This window comes from Emys orbicularis, chromosome 12 (assembly GCF_028017835.1).
Source record: "Emys orbicularis isolate rEmyOrb1 chromosome 12, rEmyOrb1.hap1, whole genome shotgun sequence".
Classification (NCBI taxonomy): domain Eukaryota; kingdom Metazoa; phylum Chordata; order Testudines; family Emydidae; genus Emys; species Emys orbicularis.
The window spans coordinates 38,190,708-38,210,495 of NC_088694.1; the positions used below are offsets into that span (position 1 = coordinate 38,190,708).

At 49.6% G+C, this 19,788-nt stretch overlaps 2 protein-coding genes across 2 annotated transcripts; both read left to right on the forward strand.

The window, feature by feature from the left end:
• The first annotated feature begins 6,026 nt into the window (after positions 1 to 6,026).
• LOC135885976 (ribonuclease-like) lies at positions 6,027 to 6,452 on the forward strand. Its single transcript, XM_065413872.1, has one exon. It carries the CDS (start codon positions 6,027 to 6,029, stop codon positions 6,450 to 6,452), a length of 426 nt encoding a protein of 141 aa, XP_065269944.1.
• A 6,636-nt stretch (positions 6,453 to 13,088) lies between these two features.
• On the forward strand, positions 13,089 to 13,514 carry LOC135886025 (ribonuclease-like). Its single transcript, XM_065413917.1, has one exon. It carries the CDS (start codon positions 13,089 to 13,091, stop codon positions 13,512 to 13,514), a length of 426 nt encoding a protein of 141 aa, XP_065269989.1.
• The last annotated feature ends 6,274 nt before the right edge of the window (positions 13,515 to 19,788 follow it).

The window sequence follows — 19,788 nt, forward strand, 5'->3', positions numbered from 1 at the left end:
GTGTCCTCAATCTTCATCCACCCTTTCCTAGCCCAGTGGAAAGCACTCCTTTCCTAGGGTCAAGATTAGAACCCAGGTGTCCTCATTCCCAACCTCTCTTGCTCTAATCCGCTAGACCCCACTCCACTCCTCTCCCCAAATTGGACCTGACACAACAGTTACAAATATTCATTCTTCATGGCAGGAACCATTCACTAACTGAGAAAGGTCAAGAAGAAACTTTGCCTCTGAGCAAGCTTTCCATAATTCTCTTGGGGTGGGGTGGGATTCCTTCCCCTAATGATGTGATTGGTATAACAGAGACTTGGTGAGATAACTCACATGACTGGAGTACTGTCATGGATGGTTATAAACTGTTCAGGAAGGACAGGCAGGGCAGAAAAGGTGGGGGAGTTTCATAGTATGTAAGAGAGTAGTATGACTGCTCAGAGCTCCGGTATGAAACTGCAGAAAAACCTGAGAGTCTCTGAATTAAGTTTAAAAGTGTGAGCAACAAGGGTGATGTCGTGGTGAGCGTCTGCTATAGACCACCAGACCAGGGGGATGAGGTGGATGAGGCTTTCTTCCGGCAACTAATAGAAGTTACTATATCGCAGGCCCTGGTTCTCATGGGAGACTTTAATCACCCTGATATCTGCTGGGAGAGCAATACAGTGGTGCACAGACAATCCAGGAAGTTTTTGGAAAGTGTAGGGGACAATTTCCTGGTGCAAGTGCTGGAGGAACCAACTAGGGGCAGAGCTCTTCTTGACCTGCTGCTCACAAACCAGGAAGAATTAGTAGGGGAAGCAATAGTGGATGAGAACCTGGGAGGCAGTGACCACAAGATGGTCGAGTTCAGGATCCTGGCACAAGGAAGAAAGGAGAGCAGCAGTATACGGACCCTGGACTTCAGAAAAGCAGACTTTGACTCCCTCAGGGAACTGATGGGCAGGATCCCCTTGGAGAATAACATGAGGGGCAAAGGAGTCCAGGAGAGCTGGCTGTATTTTAAAGAATCCTTATTAAGGTTGCAGGAACAAACTATCCCGATGTGTAGAAAGAATAGTAAATATGACAGGCGACCAGCTTGGCTTAACAGTGAAATCCTTGCTGATCTTAAACGCAAAAAAGAAGCTTACAAGAAGTGGAAGATTGGACAAATGACCAGGGAGGAGTGTAAAAATATTGCTCAGGCATGCAGGAGTGAAATCAGGAAGGCCAAATCACACTTGGAGTTGCAGCTAGCAAGAGATGTTAAGAGTAACAAGAAGGGTTTCTTCAGGTATGTTAGCAACAAGAAGAAAGTCAAGGAAAGTGTGGGCCCCTTACTGAATGAGGGAGGCAACCTAGTGACAGAGGATGTGGAAAAAGCTAATGTACTCAATGCTTTTTTTGCCTCTGTCTTCACGAACAAGGTCAGCTCCCAGACTGCTGCACTTGGGGAGCACAGCATGGGGAGGAGATGACCAGCCCTCTGTGGAGAAAGAAGTGGTTCGGGACTATTTAGAAAAACTGGACGAGCACAAGTCCATGGGGCCAGATGCGCTGCATCCGAGGGTGCTAAAGGAGTTGGCAGATGTGATTGCAGAGCCATTGGCCATTATCTTTGAAAACTCATGGCGATCGGGGAGGTCCCAGATGACTGGAAAAAGGCTAATGTAGTGCCCATCTTTTAAAAAGGGAAGAAGGGGGATCCGGGGAACTACAGGCCAGTCAGCCTCACCTCAGTCCCTGGAAAAATCATGGAGCAGGTCCTCAAGGAATCAATTCTGAAGCACTTAGAGGAGAGGAAAGTGATCAGGAACAGTCAGCATGGTTTCACCAAGGGCAAGTCATGCCTGACTAACCTAATTGCCTTCTATGAGGAGATAACTGGCTCTGTGGATGAGGGGAAAGCAGTGGACTTGTTATTCCTTGACTTTAGCAAAGCTTTTGATACGGTCTCCCACAGTATTCTTGCCAGCAAGTTAAAGAAGTATGGGCTGGATGAATGGACTATAAGGTGGATAGAAAGCTGGCTAGATCATCAGGCTCAATGGGTAGTGATCAATGGCTCCATGTCTAGTTGGCAGCCGGTATCAAGCAGAGTGCCCCAAGGTTCGGTCCTGGGGCCGGTTTTATTCATATCTTCATTAATGATCTGGAGGATGGCGTGGACTGCACTCTCAGCAAGTGTGCAGATGACACTAAACTGGGAGGAGTGGTAGATACGCTGGAGGGTAGAGATAGGATACAGAGGCATCTAGACAAATTAGAGGATTGGGCCAAAAGAAACCTGATGAGGTTCAACAAGGACAAGTGCAGAGTCCTGCACTTAGGATGGAAGGATCCCATGCACTGCTACAGACTAGGGACCGAATGGCTAGGCAGCAGTTCTGCAGAAAAGGACCTAGGGGTTACAGTGGACGAGAAGCTGGATATGAGTCGACAGTGTGCTAACAGCATTTTGGGCTGTATAAGTAGGGGCATTGCCAGCAGATCAAGGGACGTGATCATTCCCCTCTATTCGACATTGGTGAGGCCTCATCTGGAGTACTGTGTACAGTTTGGGGCCCCACACTACAAGAAGGATGAGGAAAAATTGGAAAGAGTCCAGCGGAGGGCAACAAAGATGATTAGGGGGCTGGAGCACATGACTTATGAGGAGAGGCTGAGGGAACTGGGATTGTTTAGTCTGCAGAAGAGAAGAATGAGGGGGGATTTGATAGCTGCTTTCAACTACCTGAAAGGGGGTTCCAAAGAGGATGGATCTAGACTGTTCGCAGTGGTAGCAGATGACAGAACAAGGAGTAATGGTCTCAAGTTGCAGTGGGGTAGGTTTAGGTTGGATATTAGGAAAAACTTTTTCACTAGGAGGGTGGTGAAGCACTGGAATGGGTTACCTAGGGAGGTGGTGGAATCTCCTTCCTTAGAGGTTTTTAAGGTCCGGCTTGACAAAGCCCTGGCTGGGATGATTTAGTTGGGGACTGGTCCTGCTTTGAGCAGGGGGTTGGACTAGATGACCTGCTGAGGTCCCTTCCAACCCTGATATTCTATGATTCTAAAGCAACTGGGACAGGCTAGTGTCAGAGACTGAGCTGAAAGGACCCTGGCCTTGGCCATCCCAAAAATCATTGCTGAAGGCTGTGTCAGTCCAGCTGCTACCCCGATCCCTCTATGAGAGGAACTGTTAAAACCTGCCTCATTTGAGATTTGAACCTGGGACCCACTTAGTTCTAACTGGCAGAGAAAAATCAATAGAATGTTACATGGAGCCACTCAGATAGATGCCTGTGAAGGAATTCACTAAAGGGTGTCATGTGATGTCTCCACCTACAGCCAGTAGCCCACTGGTCCTCAGAAACATAGCGGGCTGCATAATATTTATGGGGTTATGTGTCTGTGTTGAAAATTACATTCCCAAGGCAAGGAACTAGGAGGTGACATATCTTGGGCAGGTTCCTTTCAGGCAGGAGGGAGCAGACACTTATCTGCCTGGCCAAGTATGCCTCACAATAACCTTATTTCCATTCTGAGCCAGATGCTGATTAAGGGATTATCGTGATGTCTAATTCTTTTAGTCCCTTTGCAGTGGGTTGTGGGTCAGGATTGAGGGCACCGCCAGAGCTGCGCGGGGTGGGGAGCTGTTGTAATAATTGGGCCTACAAATTTACTCTAGTATTAAACTCAGCTGTGATGAATGAAAGTTTTACCAAATGTCCAGTCACAAATAACAATAAAGGTTGAGCAGAAAAGGTGCAAAGTGAAACTAATTAAATGAGCCCAAACAAACAGGCCCCGGCCATCACTCAAGGACTGCGTATGGATCATGGCTGGTAAACGAGGGAAGTGTGGGGTTGGAAATCAAAGTACCAAAACTGGTGTGTGGAGAATTAGGCCTCACTGGTGAACCAGACAATGAAGAGAGGGGCTGTTCCGCCCATCGCTTCCTTCTGGGGTCATTAAACACAGGCGAATTGGAGAGAAAAACTGACGTAGGAGAGGAAGCGAATGCAACAATCACTGACCGAACACAGGGGAAGCAGCGAGCTTTACCATCATGGCTGCCACCCCTGCCATCTCCTCAGAGCACAATATCCAGCATGATACTCCTGGGCCTCCTTCATCCTAATCCAGAGGGATGTCCTGACCAGAGAGAGAGACCCAGCTGACATGGCCCCCTCAACTGGCTCTGGCCCAACCCCAGCCACCACCTGGCATGGGAGACTGGGATATGTCTGCACTGAAAAGACAAAACCATGGCGCTGGGTCCCGGCTCTGAAACCTGGACAGTGGGGCAGTTCCCAGGCTCCATCCCACACCTGAACGTCAGAGTCAATTGACCCAAGCTCTGAGACTCCATGCCACAGGTTTCTCTTTGTCCTTTAGACGTACCCTTTGTCTTCTCCCTCCCCACCATATTTTTTTCTCTTTTCTTTCCCTCTCCTTTCTCCTTCTGCCTAATACGAGTCTGGCTTAGCCAGAGAACACTGAATGTTTTGCAACACTGCGGTGAGCCAGTAACCAAAGACACAGGTAAAAACAATGCCCCGAACTGTTGGTACGAGTTTGCCAGGTCTCTGAGTGCCCTGTGTTTCCTCAGCAGTGAGGTTGCAAATGAGAATCAACACCAGAGACAGACGCTGTATTTTCTCTCCTCTTTAGTGAGTGTGTCTGGTTTTGCTTCCCGGACACATTATTGGACTTTACCCACCACACCTCCTGACCATCTCAACTAATTTCTCTTTCCCCCCAAAAGGACCGTTATTACCATCTGTAGCTTCTACAATACTGTGGGGCACTTTGGTTCCTTCTGGACACCAAACCCCAAACCTTGTTGAACAGTGTTTGAAGTCGGACAGTGACAGAGTCACATAAAAATCTTTGACTCTCTGGGTCCATATAGTCCATAAATTATTTTAATGGACCCCGGGACTAGGCCATCAGGGGGTACCAGGTGGGGACTGAGAGACATTGGCAGAGCAGGCTGCGGGGAGCTTAGGGCTGGGATAGCAGGAGGGTATAAATCAGGATTGGGGAGCACTGGTAATGCTGTGAGTTCCCAGGATAGGACTGGATTAGGAAGGTGCCAGTGTGTTAGGACTTGGGGTCTATCCACACAGCAAATGAAGCTGTGTTTGCAGCATGGGTGGGCATTCCTATGCTAACTTTAGTCTAGCTGGCATGGATAACAACAGCAGTTGGGACATGTTGGACTGGACTGCAGCACAGGCTGGTGACCAGAATATGTGCCAGGGTCCCTGGTGGGCTGGCACTGGGACAGCTACCCCATGGTGAATTCCGTGCCACCCAGTATTGTTACCCTCACTAGCTAGAATAAAGCTGGCACTGTTCTGCCCACCCATGCTATAATCACACCTTTGCTTGTTGGATAGACACACCCTGAGATGTTTCGGTGGAGCCCACATCTCTGGCAGGACATGTTCTGTTTGTTCCCCAACCATGCCTGGCCTGCTGGGCCACTACTTTTAATTGCAAGATATCAGGAAATTGTCCTTACCCAATTGTTTATTGGATTTCCTCGCCCACTCCTCCCCCTCCATGTCTCACTGGGCCTCTATATAACCTGTTCACAGACAGGCAGGAGGATCACGGTGAGGTTCAGCTCAGCAGAGGCTGGGATCCATCGCTCCAACAGCAGTGAAGGAACAAGGACTTGGGTAAGTTGCCGGAGATTCCACCAGCCGGGAGAGAGCAGAGAACAGTGTCACATGGGGCTGCAACTGCAGGGTTTATTTCTGGGAGGCAGCATGATCCAGTGGTTATTGAAGTGGTGCTCAGAGCCAGGACTCCTGAGTTCAAGCTCCAGCTCAGTGTGGGGAGGAGAGAGAGAGAAAAGGGAGCAGAGGTTGATGTCAGTTGGGCTCAGAGCAGCACATCATGCAGTGGGGCAGGAATAATGGGAGGGGAAGAGTGGGGTGGGACTGGGAAGGGGCTTTGGGTCCAGCAGGTTCCATAGAGGAGGCAGAGCCCTACCCCGCGCTGTCTCCATTCATCTTCCCCTTTTGTCCACGCTGCAGGTCGATCCAGCGACAGACACAGCCATGGCTCCAAGCGGACCCCGCCCTGTGCTCCTGCTGACCCTTGCACTGCTGGCTGCCTGTGTGGCTCTGACCCTTGGGCAGAGGTGGAACCCCCTGAACGATATATTCCGGAAAGAACATGTGGACTTCCCCAAGACCGTCGCCACCAACAACAACGCCTACTGCAACAGGATGATGTGGGACCGGGTGATGTACTGGAAATACGCCAACACCTTCATCCATGCAACAGCCGAGAACATCAGCAAAGTCTGCACGACAGATGGGGTAGCCAGCGGGCCCTACCAGTACAAGAGCACGAGTCCCTTCAACATCACCACCTGCACATTTAACCCCTGGAGCATCTCTTACACCGGGATCAGTGCAGAACAAAAAATCATCATCTCCTGCTGGCGTGAGCTCCCTGTTTTCTATGTAAAGAGCATATAGGGCCAGCACTAGGCACGGAGGGCAGGCAGGAGACCCCGCTTATTCCTCCAATCCAGCTCCGACTCTTCCATACCTGTCCCTGCACCCAGCTCCTCACCTACCTCTGAACACAGGTCAAATTGTACAGGTGTTTCCACCCCCCACCCTCTGCTGCCCCATGTCATCTCCCCGCTGCCAAAAATAGTGGCCATCTCAAACTCTGTCCTTTAATTAAGAACTACCTGCCAGTTTCACCTTGCTGGTGTTGCATATTCAGTCTAAGAATGGATAATCCTCACATTCATCATGTTAAGTGTTATTCATCATTGTTCTCTTCATCATTTTTTAACATCTGCCCCCTGCCTGCCATTCTCTGTGCTCCCTAAACACAATAAAATCTGCAAAGCAATTACTGCCTTGTTGTTTTACATTGGGGATAGCAAGGACGTAAGCCTCTGAACACTTCAGGAGTGTGCTGGAAATGTGTCGTGGTTTTCCAATGACATTCTCTGTGTTTTCAAGCCCAGTCTCAATCTCTTTGCCCCACCTTGGGAACTGAACCCAGGAATCCTGACTTCCACCTCTGGCCCTGCCCTAACTCACTAGGCCCCACTTCTCCTCAAGAGCTTGAAATTAAACCTATGTGTCCTCAATCTTCATCCACCCTTTCCTAGCCCAGTGGAAAGCACTCCTTTCCTAGGGTCAAGATTAGAACCCAGGTGTCCTCATTCCCAACCTCTCTTGCTCTAATCCGCTAGACCCCACTCCACTCCTCTCCCCAAATTGGACCTGACACAACAGTTACAAATATTCATTCTTCATGGCAGGAACCGTTCACTAACTGAGAAAGGTCAAGAAGAAACTTTGCCTCTGAGCAAGCTTTCCATAATTCTCTTGGGGTGGGGTGGGATTCCTTCCCCTAATGATGTGATTGGTATAACAGAGACTTGGTGAGATAACTCACATGACTGGAGTACTGTCATGGATGGATATAAACTGTTCAGGAAGGACAGGCAGGGCAGAAAAGGTGGGGGAGTTTCATAGTATGTAAGAGAGTAGTATGACTGCTCAGAGCTCCGGTATGAAACTGCAGAAAAACCTGAGAGTCTCTGAATTAAGTTTAAAAGTGTGAGCAACAAGGGTGATGTCGTGGTGAGCGTCTGCTATAGACCACCAGACCAGGGGGATGAGGTGGATGAGGCTTTCTTCCGGCAACTAATAGAAGTTACTATATCGCAGGCCCTGGTTCTCATGGGAGACTTTAATCACCCTGATATCTGCTGGGAGAGCAATACAGTGGTGCACAGACAATCCAGGAAGTTTTTGGAAAGTGTAGGGGACAATTTCCTGGTGCAAGTGCTGGAGGAACCAACTAGGGGCAGAGCTCTTCTTGACCTGCTGCTCACAAACCGGGAAGAATTAGTAGGGGAAGCAATAGTGGATGAGAACCTGGGAGGCAGTGACCACAAGATGGTCGAGTTCAGGATCCTGGCACAAGGAAGAAAGGAGAGCAGCAGTATACGGACCCTGGACTTCAGAAAAGCAGACTTTGACTCCCTCAGGGAACTGATGGGCAGGATCCCCTTGGAGAATAACATGAGGGGCAAAGGAGTCCAGGAGAGCTGGCTGTATTTTAAAGAATCCTTATTAAGGTTGCAGGAACAAACTATCCCGATGTGTAGAAAGAATAGTAAATATGACAGGCGACCAGCTTGGCTTAACAGTGAAATCCTTGCTGATCTTAAACGCAAAAAAGAAGCTTACAAGAAGTGGAAGATTGGACAAATGACCAGGGAGGAGTGTAAAAATATTGCTCAGGCATGCAGGAGTGAAATCAGGAAGGCCAAATCACACTTGGAGTTGCAGCTAGCAAGAGATGTTAAGAGTAACAAGAAGGGTTTCTTCAGGTATGTTAGCAACAAGAAGAAAGTCAAGGAAAGTGTGGGCCCCTTACTGAATGAGGGAGGCAACCTAGTGACAGAGGATGTGGAAAAAGCTAATGTACTCAATGCTTTTTTTGCCTCTGTCTTCACGAACAAGGTCAGCTCCCAGACTGCTGCACTTGGGGAGCACAGCATGGGGAGGAGATGACCAGCCCTCTGTGGAGAAAGAAGTGGTTCGGGACTATTTAGAAAAACTGGACGAGCACAAGTCCATGGGGCCAGATGCGCTGCATCCGAGGGTGCTAAAGGAGTTGGCAGATATGATTGCAGAGCCATTGGCCATTATCTTTGAAAACTCATGGCGATCGGGGAGGTCCCAGATGACTGGAAAAAGGCTAATGTAGTGCCCATCTTTTAAAAAGGGAAGAAGGGGGATCCGGGGAACTACAGGCCAGTCAGCCTCACCTCAGTCCCTGGAAAAATCATGGAGCAGGTCCTCAAGGAATCAATTCTGAAGCACTTAGAGGAGAGGAAAGTGATCAGGAACAGTCAGCATGGTTTCACCAAGGGCAAGTCATGCCTGACTAACCTAATTGCCTTCTATGAGGAGATAACTGGCTCTGTGGATGAGGGGAAAGCAGTGGACTTGTTATTCCTTGACTTTGATACGGTCTCCCACAGTATTCTTGCCAGCAAGTTAAAGAAGTATGGGCTGGATGAATGGACTATAAGGTGGATAGAAAGCTGGCTAGATCATCAGGCTCAATGGGTAGTGATCAATGGCTCCATGTCTAGTTGGCAGCCGGTATCAAGCAGAGTGCCCCAAGGTTCGGTCCTGGGGCCGGTTTTATTCATATCTTCATTAATGATCTGGAGGATGGCGTGGACTGCACTCTCAGCAAGTGTGCAGATGACACTAAACTGGGAGGAGTGGTAGATACGCTGGAGGGTAGAGATAGGATACAGAGGCATCTAGACAAATTAGAGGATTGGGCCAAAAGAAACCTGATGAGGTTCAACAAGGACAAGTGCAGAGTCCTGCACTTAGGATGGAAGGATCCCATGCACTGCTACAGACTAGGGACCGAATGGCTAGGCAGCAGTTCTGCAGAAAAGGACCTAGGGGTTACAGTGGACGAGAAGCTGGATATGAGTCGACAGTGTGCTAACAGCATTTTGGGCTGTATAAGTAGGGGCATTGCCAGCAGATCGAGGGACGTGATCATTCCCCTCTATTCGACATTGGTGAGGCCTCATCTGGAGTACTGTGTACAGTTTGGGGCCCCGCACTACAAGAAGGATGAGGAAAAATTGGAAAGAGTCCAGCGGAGGGCAACAAAGATGATTAGGGGGCTGGAGCACATGACTTATGAGGAGAGGCTGAGGGAACTGGGATTGTTTAGTCTGCAGAAGAGAAGAATGAGGGGGGATTTGATAGCTGCTTTCAACTACCTGAAAGGGGGTTCCAAAGAGGATGGATCTAGACTGTTCGCAGTGGTAGCAGATGACAGAACAAGGAGTAATGGTCTCAAGTTGCAGTGGGGTAGGTTTAGGTTGGATATTAGGAAAAACTTTTTCACTAGGAGGGTGGTGAAGCACTGGAATGGGTTACCTAGGGAGGTGGTGGAATCTCCTTCCTTAGAGGTTTTTAAGGTCCGGCTTGACAAAGCCCTGGCTGGGATGATTTAGTTGGGGACTGGTCCTGCTTTGGGCAGGGGGTTGGACTAGATGACCTGCTGAGGTCCCTTCCAACCCTGATATTCTATGATTCTAAAGCAACTGGGACAGGCTAGTGTCAGAGACTGAGCTGAAAGGACCCTGGCCTTGGCCATCCCAAAAATCATTGCTGAAGGCTGTGTCAGTCCAGCTGCTACCCCGATCCCTCTATGAGAGGAACTGTTAAAACCTGCCTCATTTGAGATTTGAACCTGGGACCCACTTAGTTCTAACTGGCAGAGAAAAATCAATAGAATGTTACATGGAGCCACTCAGATAGATGCCTGTGAAGGAATTCACTAAAGGGTGTCATGTGATGTCTCCACCTACAGCCAGTAGCCCACTGGTCCTCAGAAACATAGCGGGCTGCATAATGTTTAAGGGGTTATGTGTCTGTGTTGAAAATTACATTCCCAAGGCAAGGAACTAGGAGGTGACATATCTTGGGCAGGTTCCTTTCAGGCAGGAGGGAACAGACACTTATCTGCCTGGCCAAGTATGCCTCACAATAACCTTATTTCCATTCTGAGCCAGATGCTGATTAAGGGATTATCGTGATGTCTAATTCTTTTAGTCCCTTTGCAGTGGGTTGTGGGTCAGGATTGAGGGCACCGCCAGAGCTGCGCGGGGTGGGGAGCTGTTGTAATAATTGGGCCTACAAATTTACTCTAGTATTAAACTCAGCTGTGATGAATGAAAGTTTTACCAAATGTCCAGTCACAAATAACAATAAAGGTTGAGCAGAAAAGGTGCAAAGTGAAACTAATTAAATGAGCCCAAACAAACAGGCCCCGGCCATCACTCAAGGACTGCGTATGGATCATGGCTGGTAAACGAGGGAAGTGTGGGGTTGGAAATCAAAGTACCAAAACTGGTGTGTGGAGAATTAGGCCTCACTGGTGAACCAGACAATGAAGAGAGGGGCTGTTCCGCCCATCGCTTCCTTCTGGGGTCATTAAACACAGGCGAATTGGAGAGAAAAACTGACGTAGGAGAGGAAGCGAATGCAACAATCACTGACCGAACACAGGGGAAGCAGCGAGCTTTACCATCATGGCTGCCACCCCTGCCATCTCCTCAGAGCACAATATCCAGCATGATACTCCTGGGCCTCCTTCATCCTAATCCAGAGGGATGTCCTGACCAGAGAGAGAGACCCAGCTGACATGGCCCCCTCAACTGGCTCTGGCCCAACCCCAGCCACCACCTGGCATGGGAGACTGGGATATGTCTGCACTGAAAAGACAAAACCATGGCGCTGGGTCCCGGCTCTGAAACCTGGACAGTGGGGCAGTTCCCAGGCTCCATCCCACGCCTGAACGTCAGAGTCAATTGACCCAAGCTCTGAGACTCCATGCCACAGGTTTCTCTTTGTCCTTTAGACGTACCCTTTGTCTTCTCCCTCCCCACCATATTTTTTTCTCTTTTCTTTCCCTCTCCTTTCTCCTTCTGCCTAATACGAGTCTGGCTTAGCCAGAGAACACTGAATGTTTTGCAACACTGCGGTGAGCCAGTAACCAAAGACACAGGTAAAAACAATGCCCCGAACTGTTGGTACGAGTTTGCCAGGTCTCTGAGTGCCCTGTGTTTCCTCAGCAGTGAGGTTGCAAATGAGAATCAACACCAGAGACAGACGCTGTATTTTCTCTCCTCTTTAGTGAGTGTGTCTGGTTTTGCTTCCAGGACACATTATTGGACTTTACCCACCACACCTCCTGACCATCTCAACTAATTTCTCTTTTCCCCCAAAAGGACCGTTATTACCATCTGTAGCTTCTACAATACTGTGGGGCACTTTGGTTCCTTCTGGACACCAAACCCCAAACCTTGTTGAACAGTGTTTGAAGTCGGACAGTGACAGGGTCACATAAAAATCTTTGACTCTCTGGGTCCATATAGTCCATAAATTATTTTAATGGACCCCGGGACTAGGCCATCAGGGGGTACCAGGTGGGGATTGAGGGACATTGGCAGAGCAGGCTGTGGGGAGCTTAGGGCTGCGATAGCAGGAGGGTATAAATCAGGATTGGGGAGCACCGGTAATGCTGTGAGTTCCCAGGATAGGACTGGATTAGGAAGGTGCCAGTGTGTTAGGACTTGGGGTCTATCCACACAGCAAATGAAGCTGTGTTTGCAGCATGGGTGGGCATTCCTATGCTAACTTTAGTCTAGCTGGCATGGATAACAACAGCAGTTGGGACATGTTGGACTGGACTGCAGCACAGGCTGGTGACCAGAATATGTGCCAGGGTCCCTGGTGGGCTGGCACTGGGACAGCTACCCCATGGTGAATTCCGTGCCACCCAGTATTGTTACCCTCACTAGCTAGAATAAAGCTGGCACTGTTCTGCCCACCCATGCTATAATCACACCTTTGCTTGTTGGATAGACACACCCTGAGATGTTTCGGTGGAGCCCACATCTCTGGCAGGACATGTTCTGTTTGTTCCCCAACCATGCCTGGCCTGCTGGGCCACTACTTTTAATTGCAAGATATCAGGAAATTGTCCTTACCCAATTGTTTATTGGATTTCCTCGCCCACTCCTCCCCCTCCATGTCTCGTTGGGCTTCTATATAACCTGTTCCCAGACATGCAGGAGGATCACGGTGAGGCTCAGCTCAGCAGAGGCTGGGATCCATCGCTCCAACAGCAGTGAAGGAACAAGGACTTGGGTAAGTTACCGGAGATTCCACCAGCCGGGAGAGAGCAGAGAACAGTGTCACATGGGGCTGCAACTGCAGGGTTTATTTCTGGGAGGCAGCATGATCCAGTGGTTATTGAAGTGGTGCTCAGAGCCAGGACTCCTGGGTTCTAGCTCCAGCTCAGTGTGGGGAGGAGAGAGAGAGAAAAGGGAGCAGAGGTTGATGTCAGTTGGGCTCAGAGCAGCACATCATGCAGTGGGGCAGGAATAATGGGAGGGGAAGAGTGGGGTGGGACTGGGAAGGGGCTTTGTGTCCAGCAGGTTCCATAGAGGAGGCAGAGCCCTACCCCGCGCTGTCTCCATTCATCTTCCCCTTTTGTCCACGCTGCAGGTCGATCCAGCGACAGACACAGCCATGGCTCCAAGCGGACCCCGCCCTGTGCTCCTGCTGACCCTTGCACTGCTGGCTGCCTGTGTGGCTCTGACCCTCGGGCAGAGGTGGAACCCCCTGAACGACATATTCCGGAAAGAACACGTGGACTTCCCCAAGACCGTCACCACCAATAACAACGCCTACTGCAACAGGATGATGTGGGACCGGGTGATGTACTGGAAATACGCCAACACCTTCATCCATGCGACAGCCGAGAACATCAGCAAAGTCTGCACGACAGATGGGGTAGCCAGTGGGCCTTACCGGTACGAGAGCACGAGTCCCTTCAACATCACCACCTGCACATTTAACCCCTGGAGCATCTCTTACACCGGGATCAGCGCAGAACAAAAAATCGTCATCTCCTGCTGGAGTGATCTCCCTGTTTTCTTTGTGAAGAGCATATAGGGCCAGCACTAGGCGTGGAGGGCAGGCAGGAGACCTTGCTGCTTCCTCCCATCTGGCACTGGCTCCTCCATACTGGTCTCCGCACCTGGCTCCTCACCTACCTCTGAACACAGGTCAAACTGTACAGGTGTTTCCTCCCCTCACCTTCTGCTGCCCCCTAGTGACCATTATACAGTATAGCTGCCCCTTCCCCATCCCCCACTCTGCTGCCCCTAGTGCCCATTATACAGTATAGCAGCCCCTTCCCTGCTCCTACCCTCTGCTGCCCCTAGTGCCCATTATACAGTATAGCTGCCCCTCCCCACCCCCACCCTCTGCTGCCCCATGTCATCTCCCCACTGCCAAAAATAGTGGCCATCTCAACCTCTGTCCTTTAATCAAGAACTATTCACCAGTTTCACCCTGCTGGTGTTGCATATTCAGTCTAAGAACGGATAATCCTCACATTCATCATGTTAAGTGTTATATTCATCATTGTTCTTTTCATCATTTTTTAATATCTGCCCCCTGCCTGCCATTCTCTGTGCTCCCTGAACTCAATAAAATCTGAAACCTGCAAAGCAATAACCGTCTTGTTGTGTTACATTGGGAATAGCAAGATTGTAAATTGCTGAACACTCCAGGAGTGTGCTGTGGTTTCCAATGAGATTCTCTGTGTTTTCAACCCCATCTCACCCTTCTTCCCCAATCTTGGGAACAGAACCCGGGAGACCTGACATTCACCTCCGGGCCTGCTCTAACTCACTAGACCCCACTTCCCATTAAGAGCTTGGTATTAAACATATGAGTCCTGAATCTTCATCTGCCCTTTTCTAACCCAGTGGAAAGCACTCCCCTCCCAGGGTAAGGATTAGAACCTGATTCCCAGCCTCCCTTGCACTAACCCATTAGACCCCACTCCTCTCCCAAAATTGGACCTGACACAACAGATAGAGACCTTCATGCTTCCGGGTAGGATCCATTCACTAACTGAAGAAGGTCAGGAAGAAATTTTGCCCCTGAGAAAATTTTTCATAATTCTCTTGGGGTGGGGGGAATTCCTTCCCCTAAAGCAACTGGGACAGGCTAGTGTCAGAGACTGAGCTGAAGGGACCCTAGTCTGGGCCATCCCCAAAGTCATTGCCGAAGGCTGGGTCATTCCAGCTGCCACCCCCAATCCCTCCATGAGAGGAACTGTCAAAACTGGTCTCATGTGGCATTTGAACCTGTGATCTGGGGCCCACTTGGAGCCATAGAGTTTTACATGCAGCCCCTTGGCTGGATGCCTGCAGAGTAACTCACTAACGGGATTGATGTGATGTCTCAACCTACAGCCAGTAGCCCAGTGTTCCTTAGAATCACTGTGGGATGGATGGATAATGTTTAAGGGGTTATGTGTCTGTGTTGAAAATTACGTTCCCAAGGCAAGGAACCAGGAGGTGACATATCTTGGGCAGGTTCCTTTCAGGCAGGAGGGAACAGACACTTATCTACCTGTCTGGCCATTGTGTGCCTCACAGTAAGTTTATTTCCATTGTGAGCCAGACGCTGATTAAGAGATTGCAAAATCTACAAGGAAGGAGGGTACAGGAAAAAACAACAACCAGCAAGGAGGCAAACTGTTTGTGAGTAAGGGCAATGGATTGGTCTGATAGATCTAGGGGTGCGAACAGACACCCGGACCCTTCACCAAAGAGGCAACCAGACAGCATGACTTGTCTCGTGAACAGATGATCACAGCCAAGCCCAGCCAGGAAACATTGGAAGGACTTTGGGTGAGCTTTGCTCTAAAAGTATCTAGCTGAGTAAGTCTCAGTTCTGGAAGGTGGGTGATGATGTTATTTTAAATGTCACCATTTATTACCCAGCTCTTCTCCGCGCTGCCACTTGAACCTTTGTGCTTTGTTAACTACACTTTCACTATACACATGTCTAAGGGCTGGGGGGTTAAGCAGAGGTGAAGCTAGCACTGCTTCTTTGAGAGCAATGAATTGGTGAATATTACAGGCATCTAGCTGATCAGGGGCTGGATGGTCCAGGGAGATGCTTGGGGGTTGGCGTGTGTCTAGCATTAGCCTGCAGAGGGATAGCAGGGCCTGCACAGCTTGAGAGAGGAATGCTTGTGTTTCCCATAGTGCCTGGAGTTGCAGAACTTCCACCCACTAAGAGCAGGTGGTAGCAGAGGTACTGCGTTGGATCGGGGCACACAGGGTCACATGCCCCCCCCCCCCAGATTTCTGCCAGGGTTTGTCAGCCAGGCCCCCTCCCCATGTGGCAGCTCCTAGAGCTAGCAAGCTGCGGCTGTGGGGGGAAGCAGCAGCAAACAGCTGGGAGGTGCAGGAAGGGGCTAACCTTTAAGCTGTGCCTCCCTCACTCTCAGCTGGTACCTGTTGTCTCTGGGCAGTAGCAGAGTGCCTTCCAGCCATGCTACCCTGGGGGTGCATCAGAGTGGTGTAGTTGGCAGGATTGACACCCTGTTTCCTGGATCACACTCCAGGCACTGATCTACCCGATAATATAGCGACTCAGAGATTCAAATGTGAGAAGGTTGGAAACAGGTGCAGAAAAAAATTATGGCTTGTTATTTTCCATCCATTTGTTTCAGGTTAGGGAAATAGAACACAAAAAAAGAGTGGGATGAGCAAGCCGGAGCCATATGCTAAACCCATCAGATCACAGTTGGAAAAACTGTGGACAGGGGCCATAGCTTGGAGGTTACAGGGAAAATGGTAGGGGGGATGAAATCTCTACTCGTGGAATATGATAAGTATCATGGAGACCTGATTAATCCATCCAAAGGGCCTGAAGTCAAGGGGGAGGGCATGCTTAGGAAACCAGCCTGGCACAGGTTGTTGTGGGGAAATAGCCTTGCAGTTAGAATTGGCCCAGACGGAGCTCAGAAAGCTGGAAATAAAGCAGTGGAGCGGGTAAATAAAGCGGGTAAAGCAAGCCCAAGAAAGGGAGATGGAAAGGCAGAGTGCTGGACTTACAAAGACAGAACCCTCAGCCTATGGGCGATCTGCCCCAGGGATCACCCAGCTGGCATGAACAGTTCCCGAGTTACAGAGAGACAACTGCTTCGAAATTGTTTTACCACCTGTCATAACTATAAAGGGAAGGGTATCAGCTCTCCTGTGTACAATACTCTAAAATCCCTCCTGGCCAGAGACTCCAAAATCCTTTTACCTGTAAAGGGTTAAGAAGCTCGGGTAACCTGGCTGACACCTGACCCAAAGGACCAATAAGGGGACAAGATACTTTCAAATCTTGGGGGGGGGGAGGCTTTTGTTTCTGCTCTTTGTTTTGGTTGTTGTTCGCTCTTGGGACTAAGAGGGACCAGACATCAATCCAGGTTCTCCACATCTTTCTAAACAAGTTTCTCCTATTTCAAACTTCTAAGTAAAAAGCCAGGCAAGGCGTCTTAGTTTTACTTTGTTTTCTCAACTTGTAAATGTACCTTTTACTAGAGTGTTTATCTTTGTTTGCTATACTTTGAACCTGAGGCTAGAGGAAGGTCCTCTGAGCTCTTTAAGTTTGATTACCCTGTAAAGTTATTTTCCATCCTGATTTTACAGAGATGATTTTTACCTTTTTCTTTAATTAAAAGCCTTCTTTTTAAGAACCTGATTGATTTCTCCTTGTTTTTAGATCCAAGGGGGTTGGATCTGTATTCACCAGGAGTTGGTGGGGGAAAGGAGGGGGATGGTTAATTTCTCCTTGTTTTAAGATCCAAGGGGTTTGGATCTGTATTCACCAGGGAATTGGTGAAAGATTTCTCAAGGCTTCCCAGGGAAGGGAATTAGCTTTGGGAATGGTGGCAGCGGACCAGATCTAAGCTGGTAGTTAAGCTTAGAAGTCTTCATGCAGGTCCCCACAGTTGTACCCTAATGTTCAAAGTGGGGATACAGCCTTGACATGGTGGCATAGCGGTGGGATATCATTTTAAACCCAAAAGCCAGTAAGATTTTTTTCCCCCTTCTAGCTGCTTGGAAAGCAGAGCTGAAGGTAGATGCATATCTTATCTCTCCTTGCCTGAAGGCAGAGTTGTTACGTTTTTTTAACAAGGGCCTTTGTTAAGAGAAGGGTTCAATTAATGAGCAAACGACTGGTAAAAGGAATTTACAAGCTGAATTGTTTTTTTTTCTTTTTACATCCTCCAGGTACCACTTCCCATCCCAGAAAATTCCCCACCTACAAGGCAGGCAATGATACTGAGGCCTTCTTAGAAAATTTTGAAAGGGCCTGCCTTGGATACAGCATCACTCCAGACCAGTACATGGTAGAGCTGAGGCTGCAGCTCAGTGGACCCTTAGCAGAGGTGGTGGCTGAAATGCCTAAGGAACACATGAACAGTTATGAACTTTTTAAAAACAAGGCCAGAATCAGAATGGGGCTAACACCCGAGCATGCCCGTCGGCGGTTCAGAGCCCTAAGGTGGAAACGCGATGTGTCATTTACCCGACATGCCTACCACATTGGGAAAAATTGGGATGCCTGGATATCAGGAGCAAATGTTAAATCTATGGAAGAGTTGCCCTTCCTACTGCAAATGGAGCAGTTTTTAGAGGGTGTTCCTGAGGAAATAGAAAGGTACATCCTAGATGGGAAGCCCAAAACTGTAACCGAGGCGGGGGAGATTGGAGCCAAATGGGTGGAGGTGACAGAAAAGAAAAAAACTAGTAGCAGTTGGAGCGAATATCAGAAGGGGCAACCCGAAACAAAACCTTACCACCGGGGACAACCCAAGGCCCCACCCACATCCCAAGGGAAACCCCAGACGCCTTCTCACCCCACCACACCAGTCTCCACCAACCAACATCGCCCCGGTGATACCCTAGCAGGGCGATGTTTTAAATGTAATGAACTGGGACATATAAAGGCTCACTGCCGCAAGAACCCCAACCGATTACAGTTCATTACACCACAATCACACCCAAGATCCCCAGACCCAGATGCCTCTCTCATACCCTCGGAGCGAAGGGAAACCTTGAGAGTGGGCGGAAAGAAGGTTATCGCTTGGAGGGACACTGGGGCACAAGAGTCAACTATCCACCAATACCTAGTGGACCCCAAACTCATCAACCCGGAGGCTCCAGTGACAATTCAACCCTTCGTGTCACAGTCTGTAACCTTGCCTACAGCCCAGTTGCATGTCCAGTACAAGGGCTGGTCAGGAATGTGGACTTTTGCAGTCTATGACAATTATCCCATTCCCATGCTGCTGGGGGAAGACTTGGCCAACCATGTGAAGCTAGCCAAGAGGGTGGGAATAGTCACCCGCAGCCAGGCTAAGCAAGCTTTCACCCCCATCCCTGTTCCTGAGCCGTCCACCAGGGCCCCGTCTGTGTTACCTGAGACCCAAACAAAGGTGGTGGAACCGGATCCCCTGCCAACGACTGCAACAGCCGTAGTGGATCCCATCCCAGAGACCCAGCCAAAGCCAGTCCCAGAACTGGAACTGGCAACGCAACCAGCACCAGAACCATTGCCAGCACTGAGTCCAGCGCTTGCAAACCCGTCTACAACTCTAACGCCAGAGGGCACCAGCGAGCCTGAACTGGCGGAAGCAGCAGATAACCCTACCCAAGAGGCTCAGCCAGAGCCTGAAATACCACATAGTACACCAGCGGACAGCGGTTCACAGTCAATGGAAACAGCCCCAGCACCTGCATCGCTTCCAGAGGGGCCAAGCCCCAGTCCACAGTCCAAGGAGGAACTGATGTCTCCAGCATCAAGGGAACAGTTCCAGGCCGAGCAGGAAGCAGATGACAGCCTTCAGAAAGCTTGGGCGGCGGCACGGAGCACCCCACCGCCTCTCAGCTCTTCTAACCGATCCTGGTTTGTTGTAGAACAAGGACTTTTATACAAGGAGACTCTTTCTGGTGGGCACCAGGAAGACTGGCATCCTCAAAGACAGTTGGTAGTTCCCACTAAGTATCGGGTAAAGCTCTTGAGCTTAGCCCATGATCATCCCAGTGGCCACTCTGGGGTGAACAGAACCAAAGACCGGTTGGGGAAGTCCTTCCACTGGGAGGGAATGGGCAAGGATGTTGCTAATTATGTCCGGTCTTGTGAGGTGTGCCAACGAGTGGGAAAGCCCCAAGACCAGGTTAAAGCCCCTCTCCAGCCACTACCCATAATTGAGGTCCCATTTCAGCGAGTAGCTGTGGATATTCTGGGTCCTTTCCCAAAGAAGACACCCAGAGGAAAGCAGTACGTACTGACTTTCATGGATTTTGCTACCCGATGGCCGGAAGCTGTACCCTTAAGCAACACCAGGGCTAAAAGTGTGTGC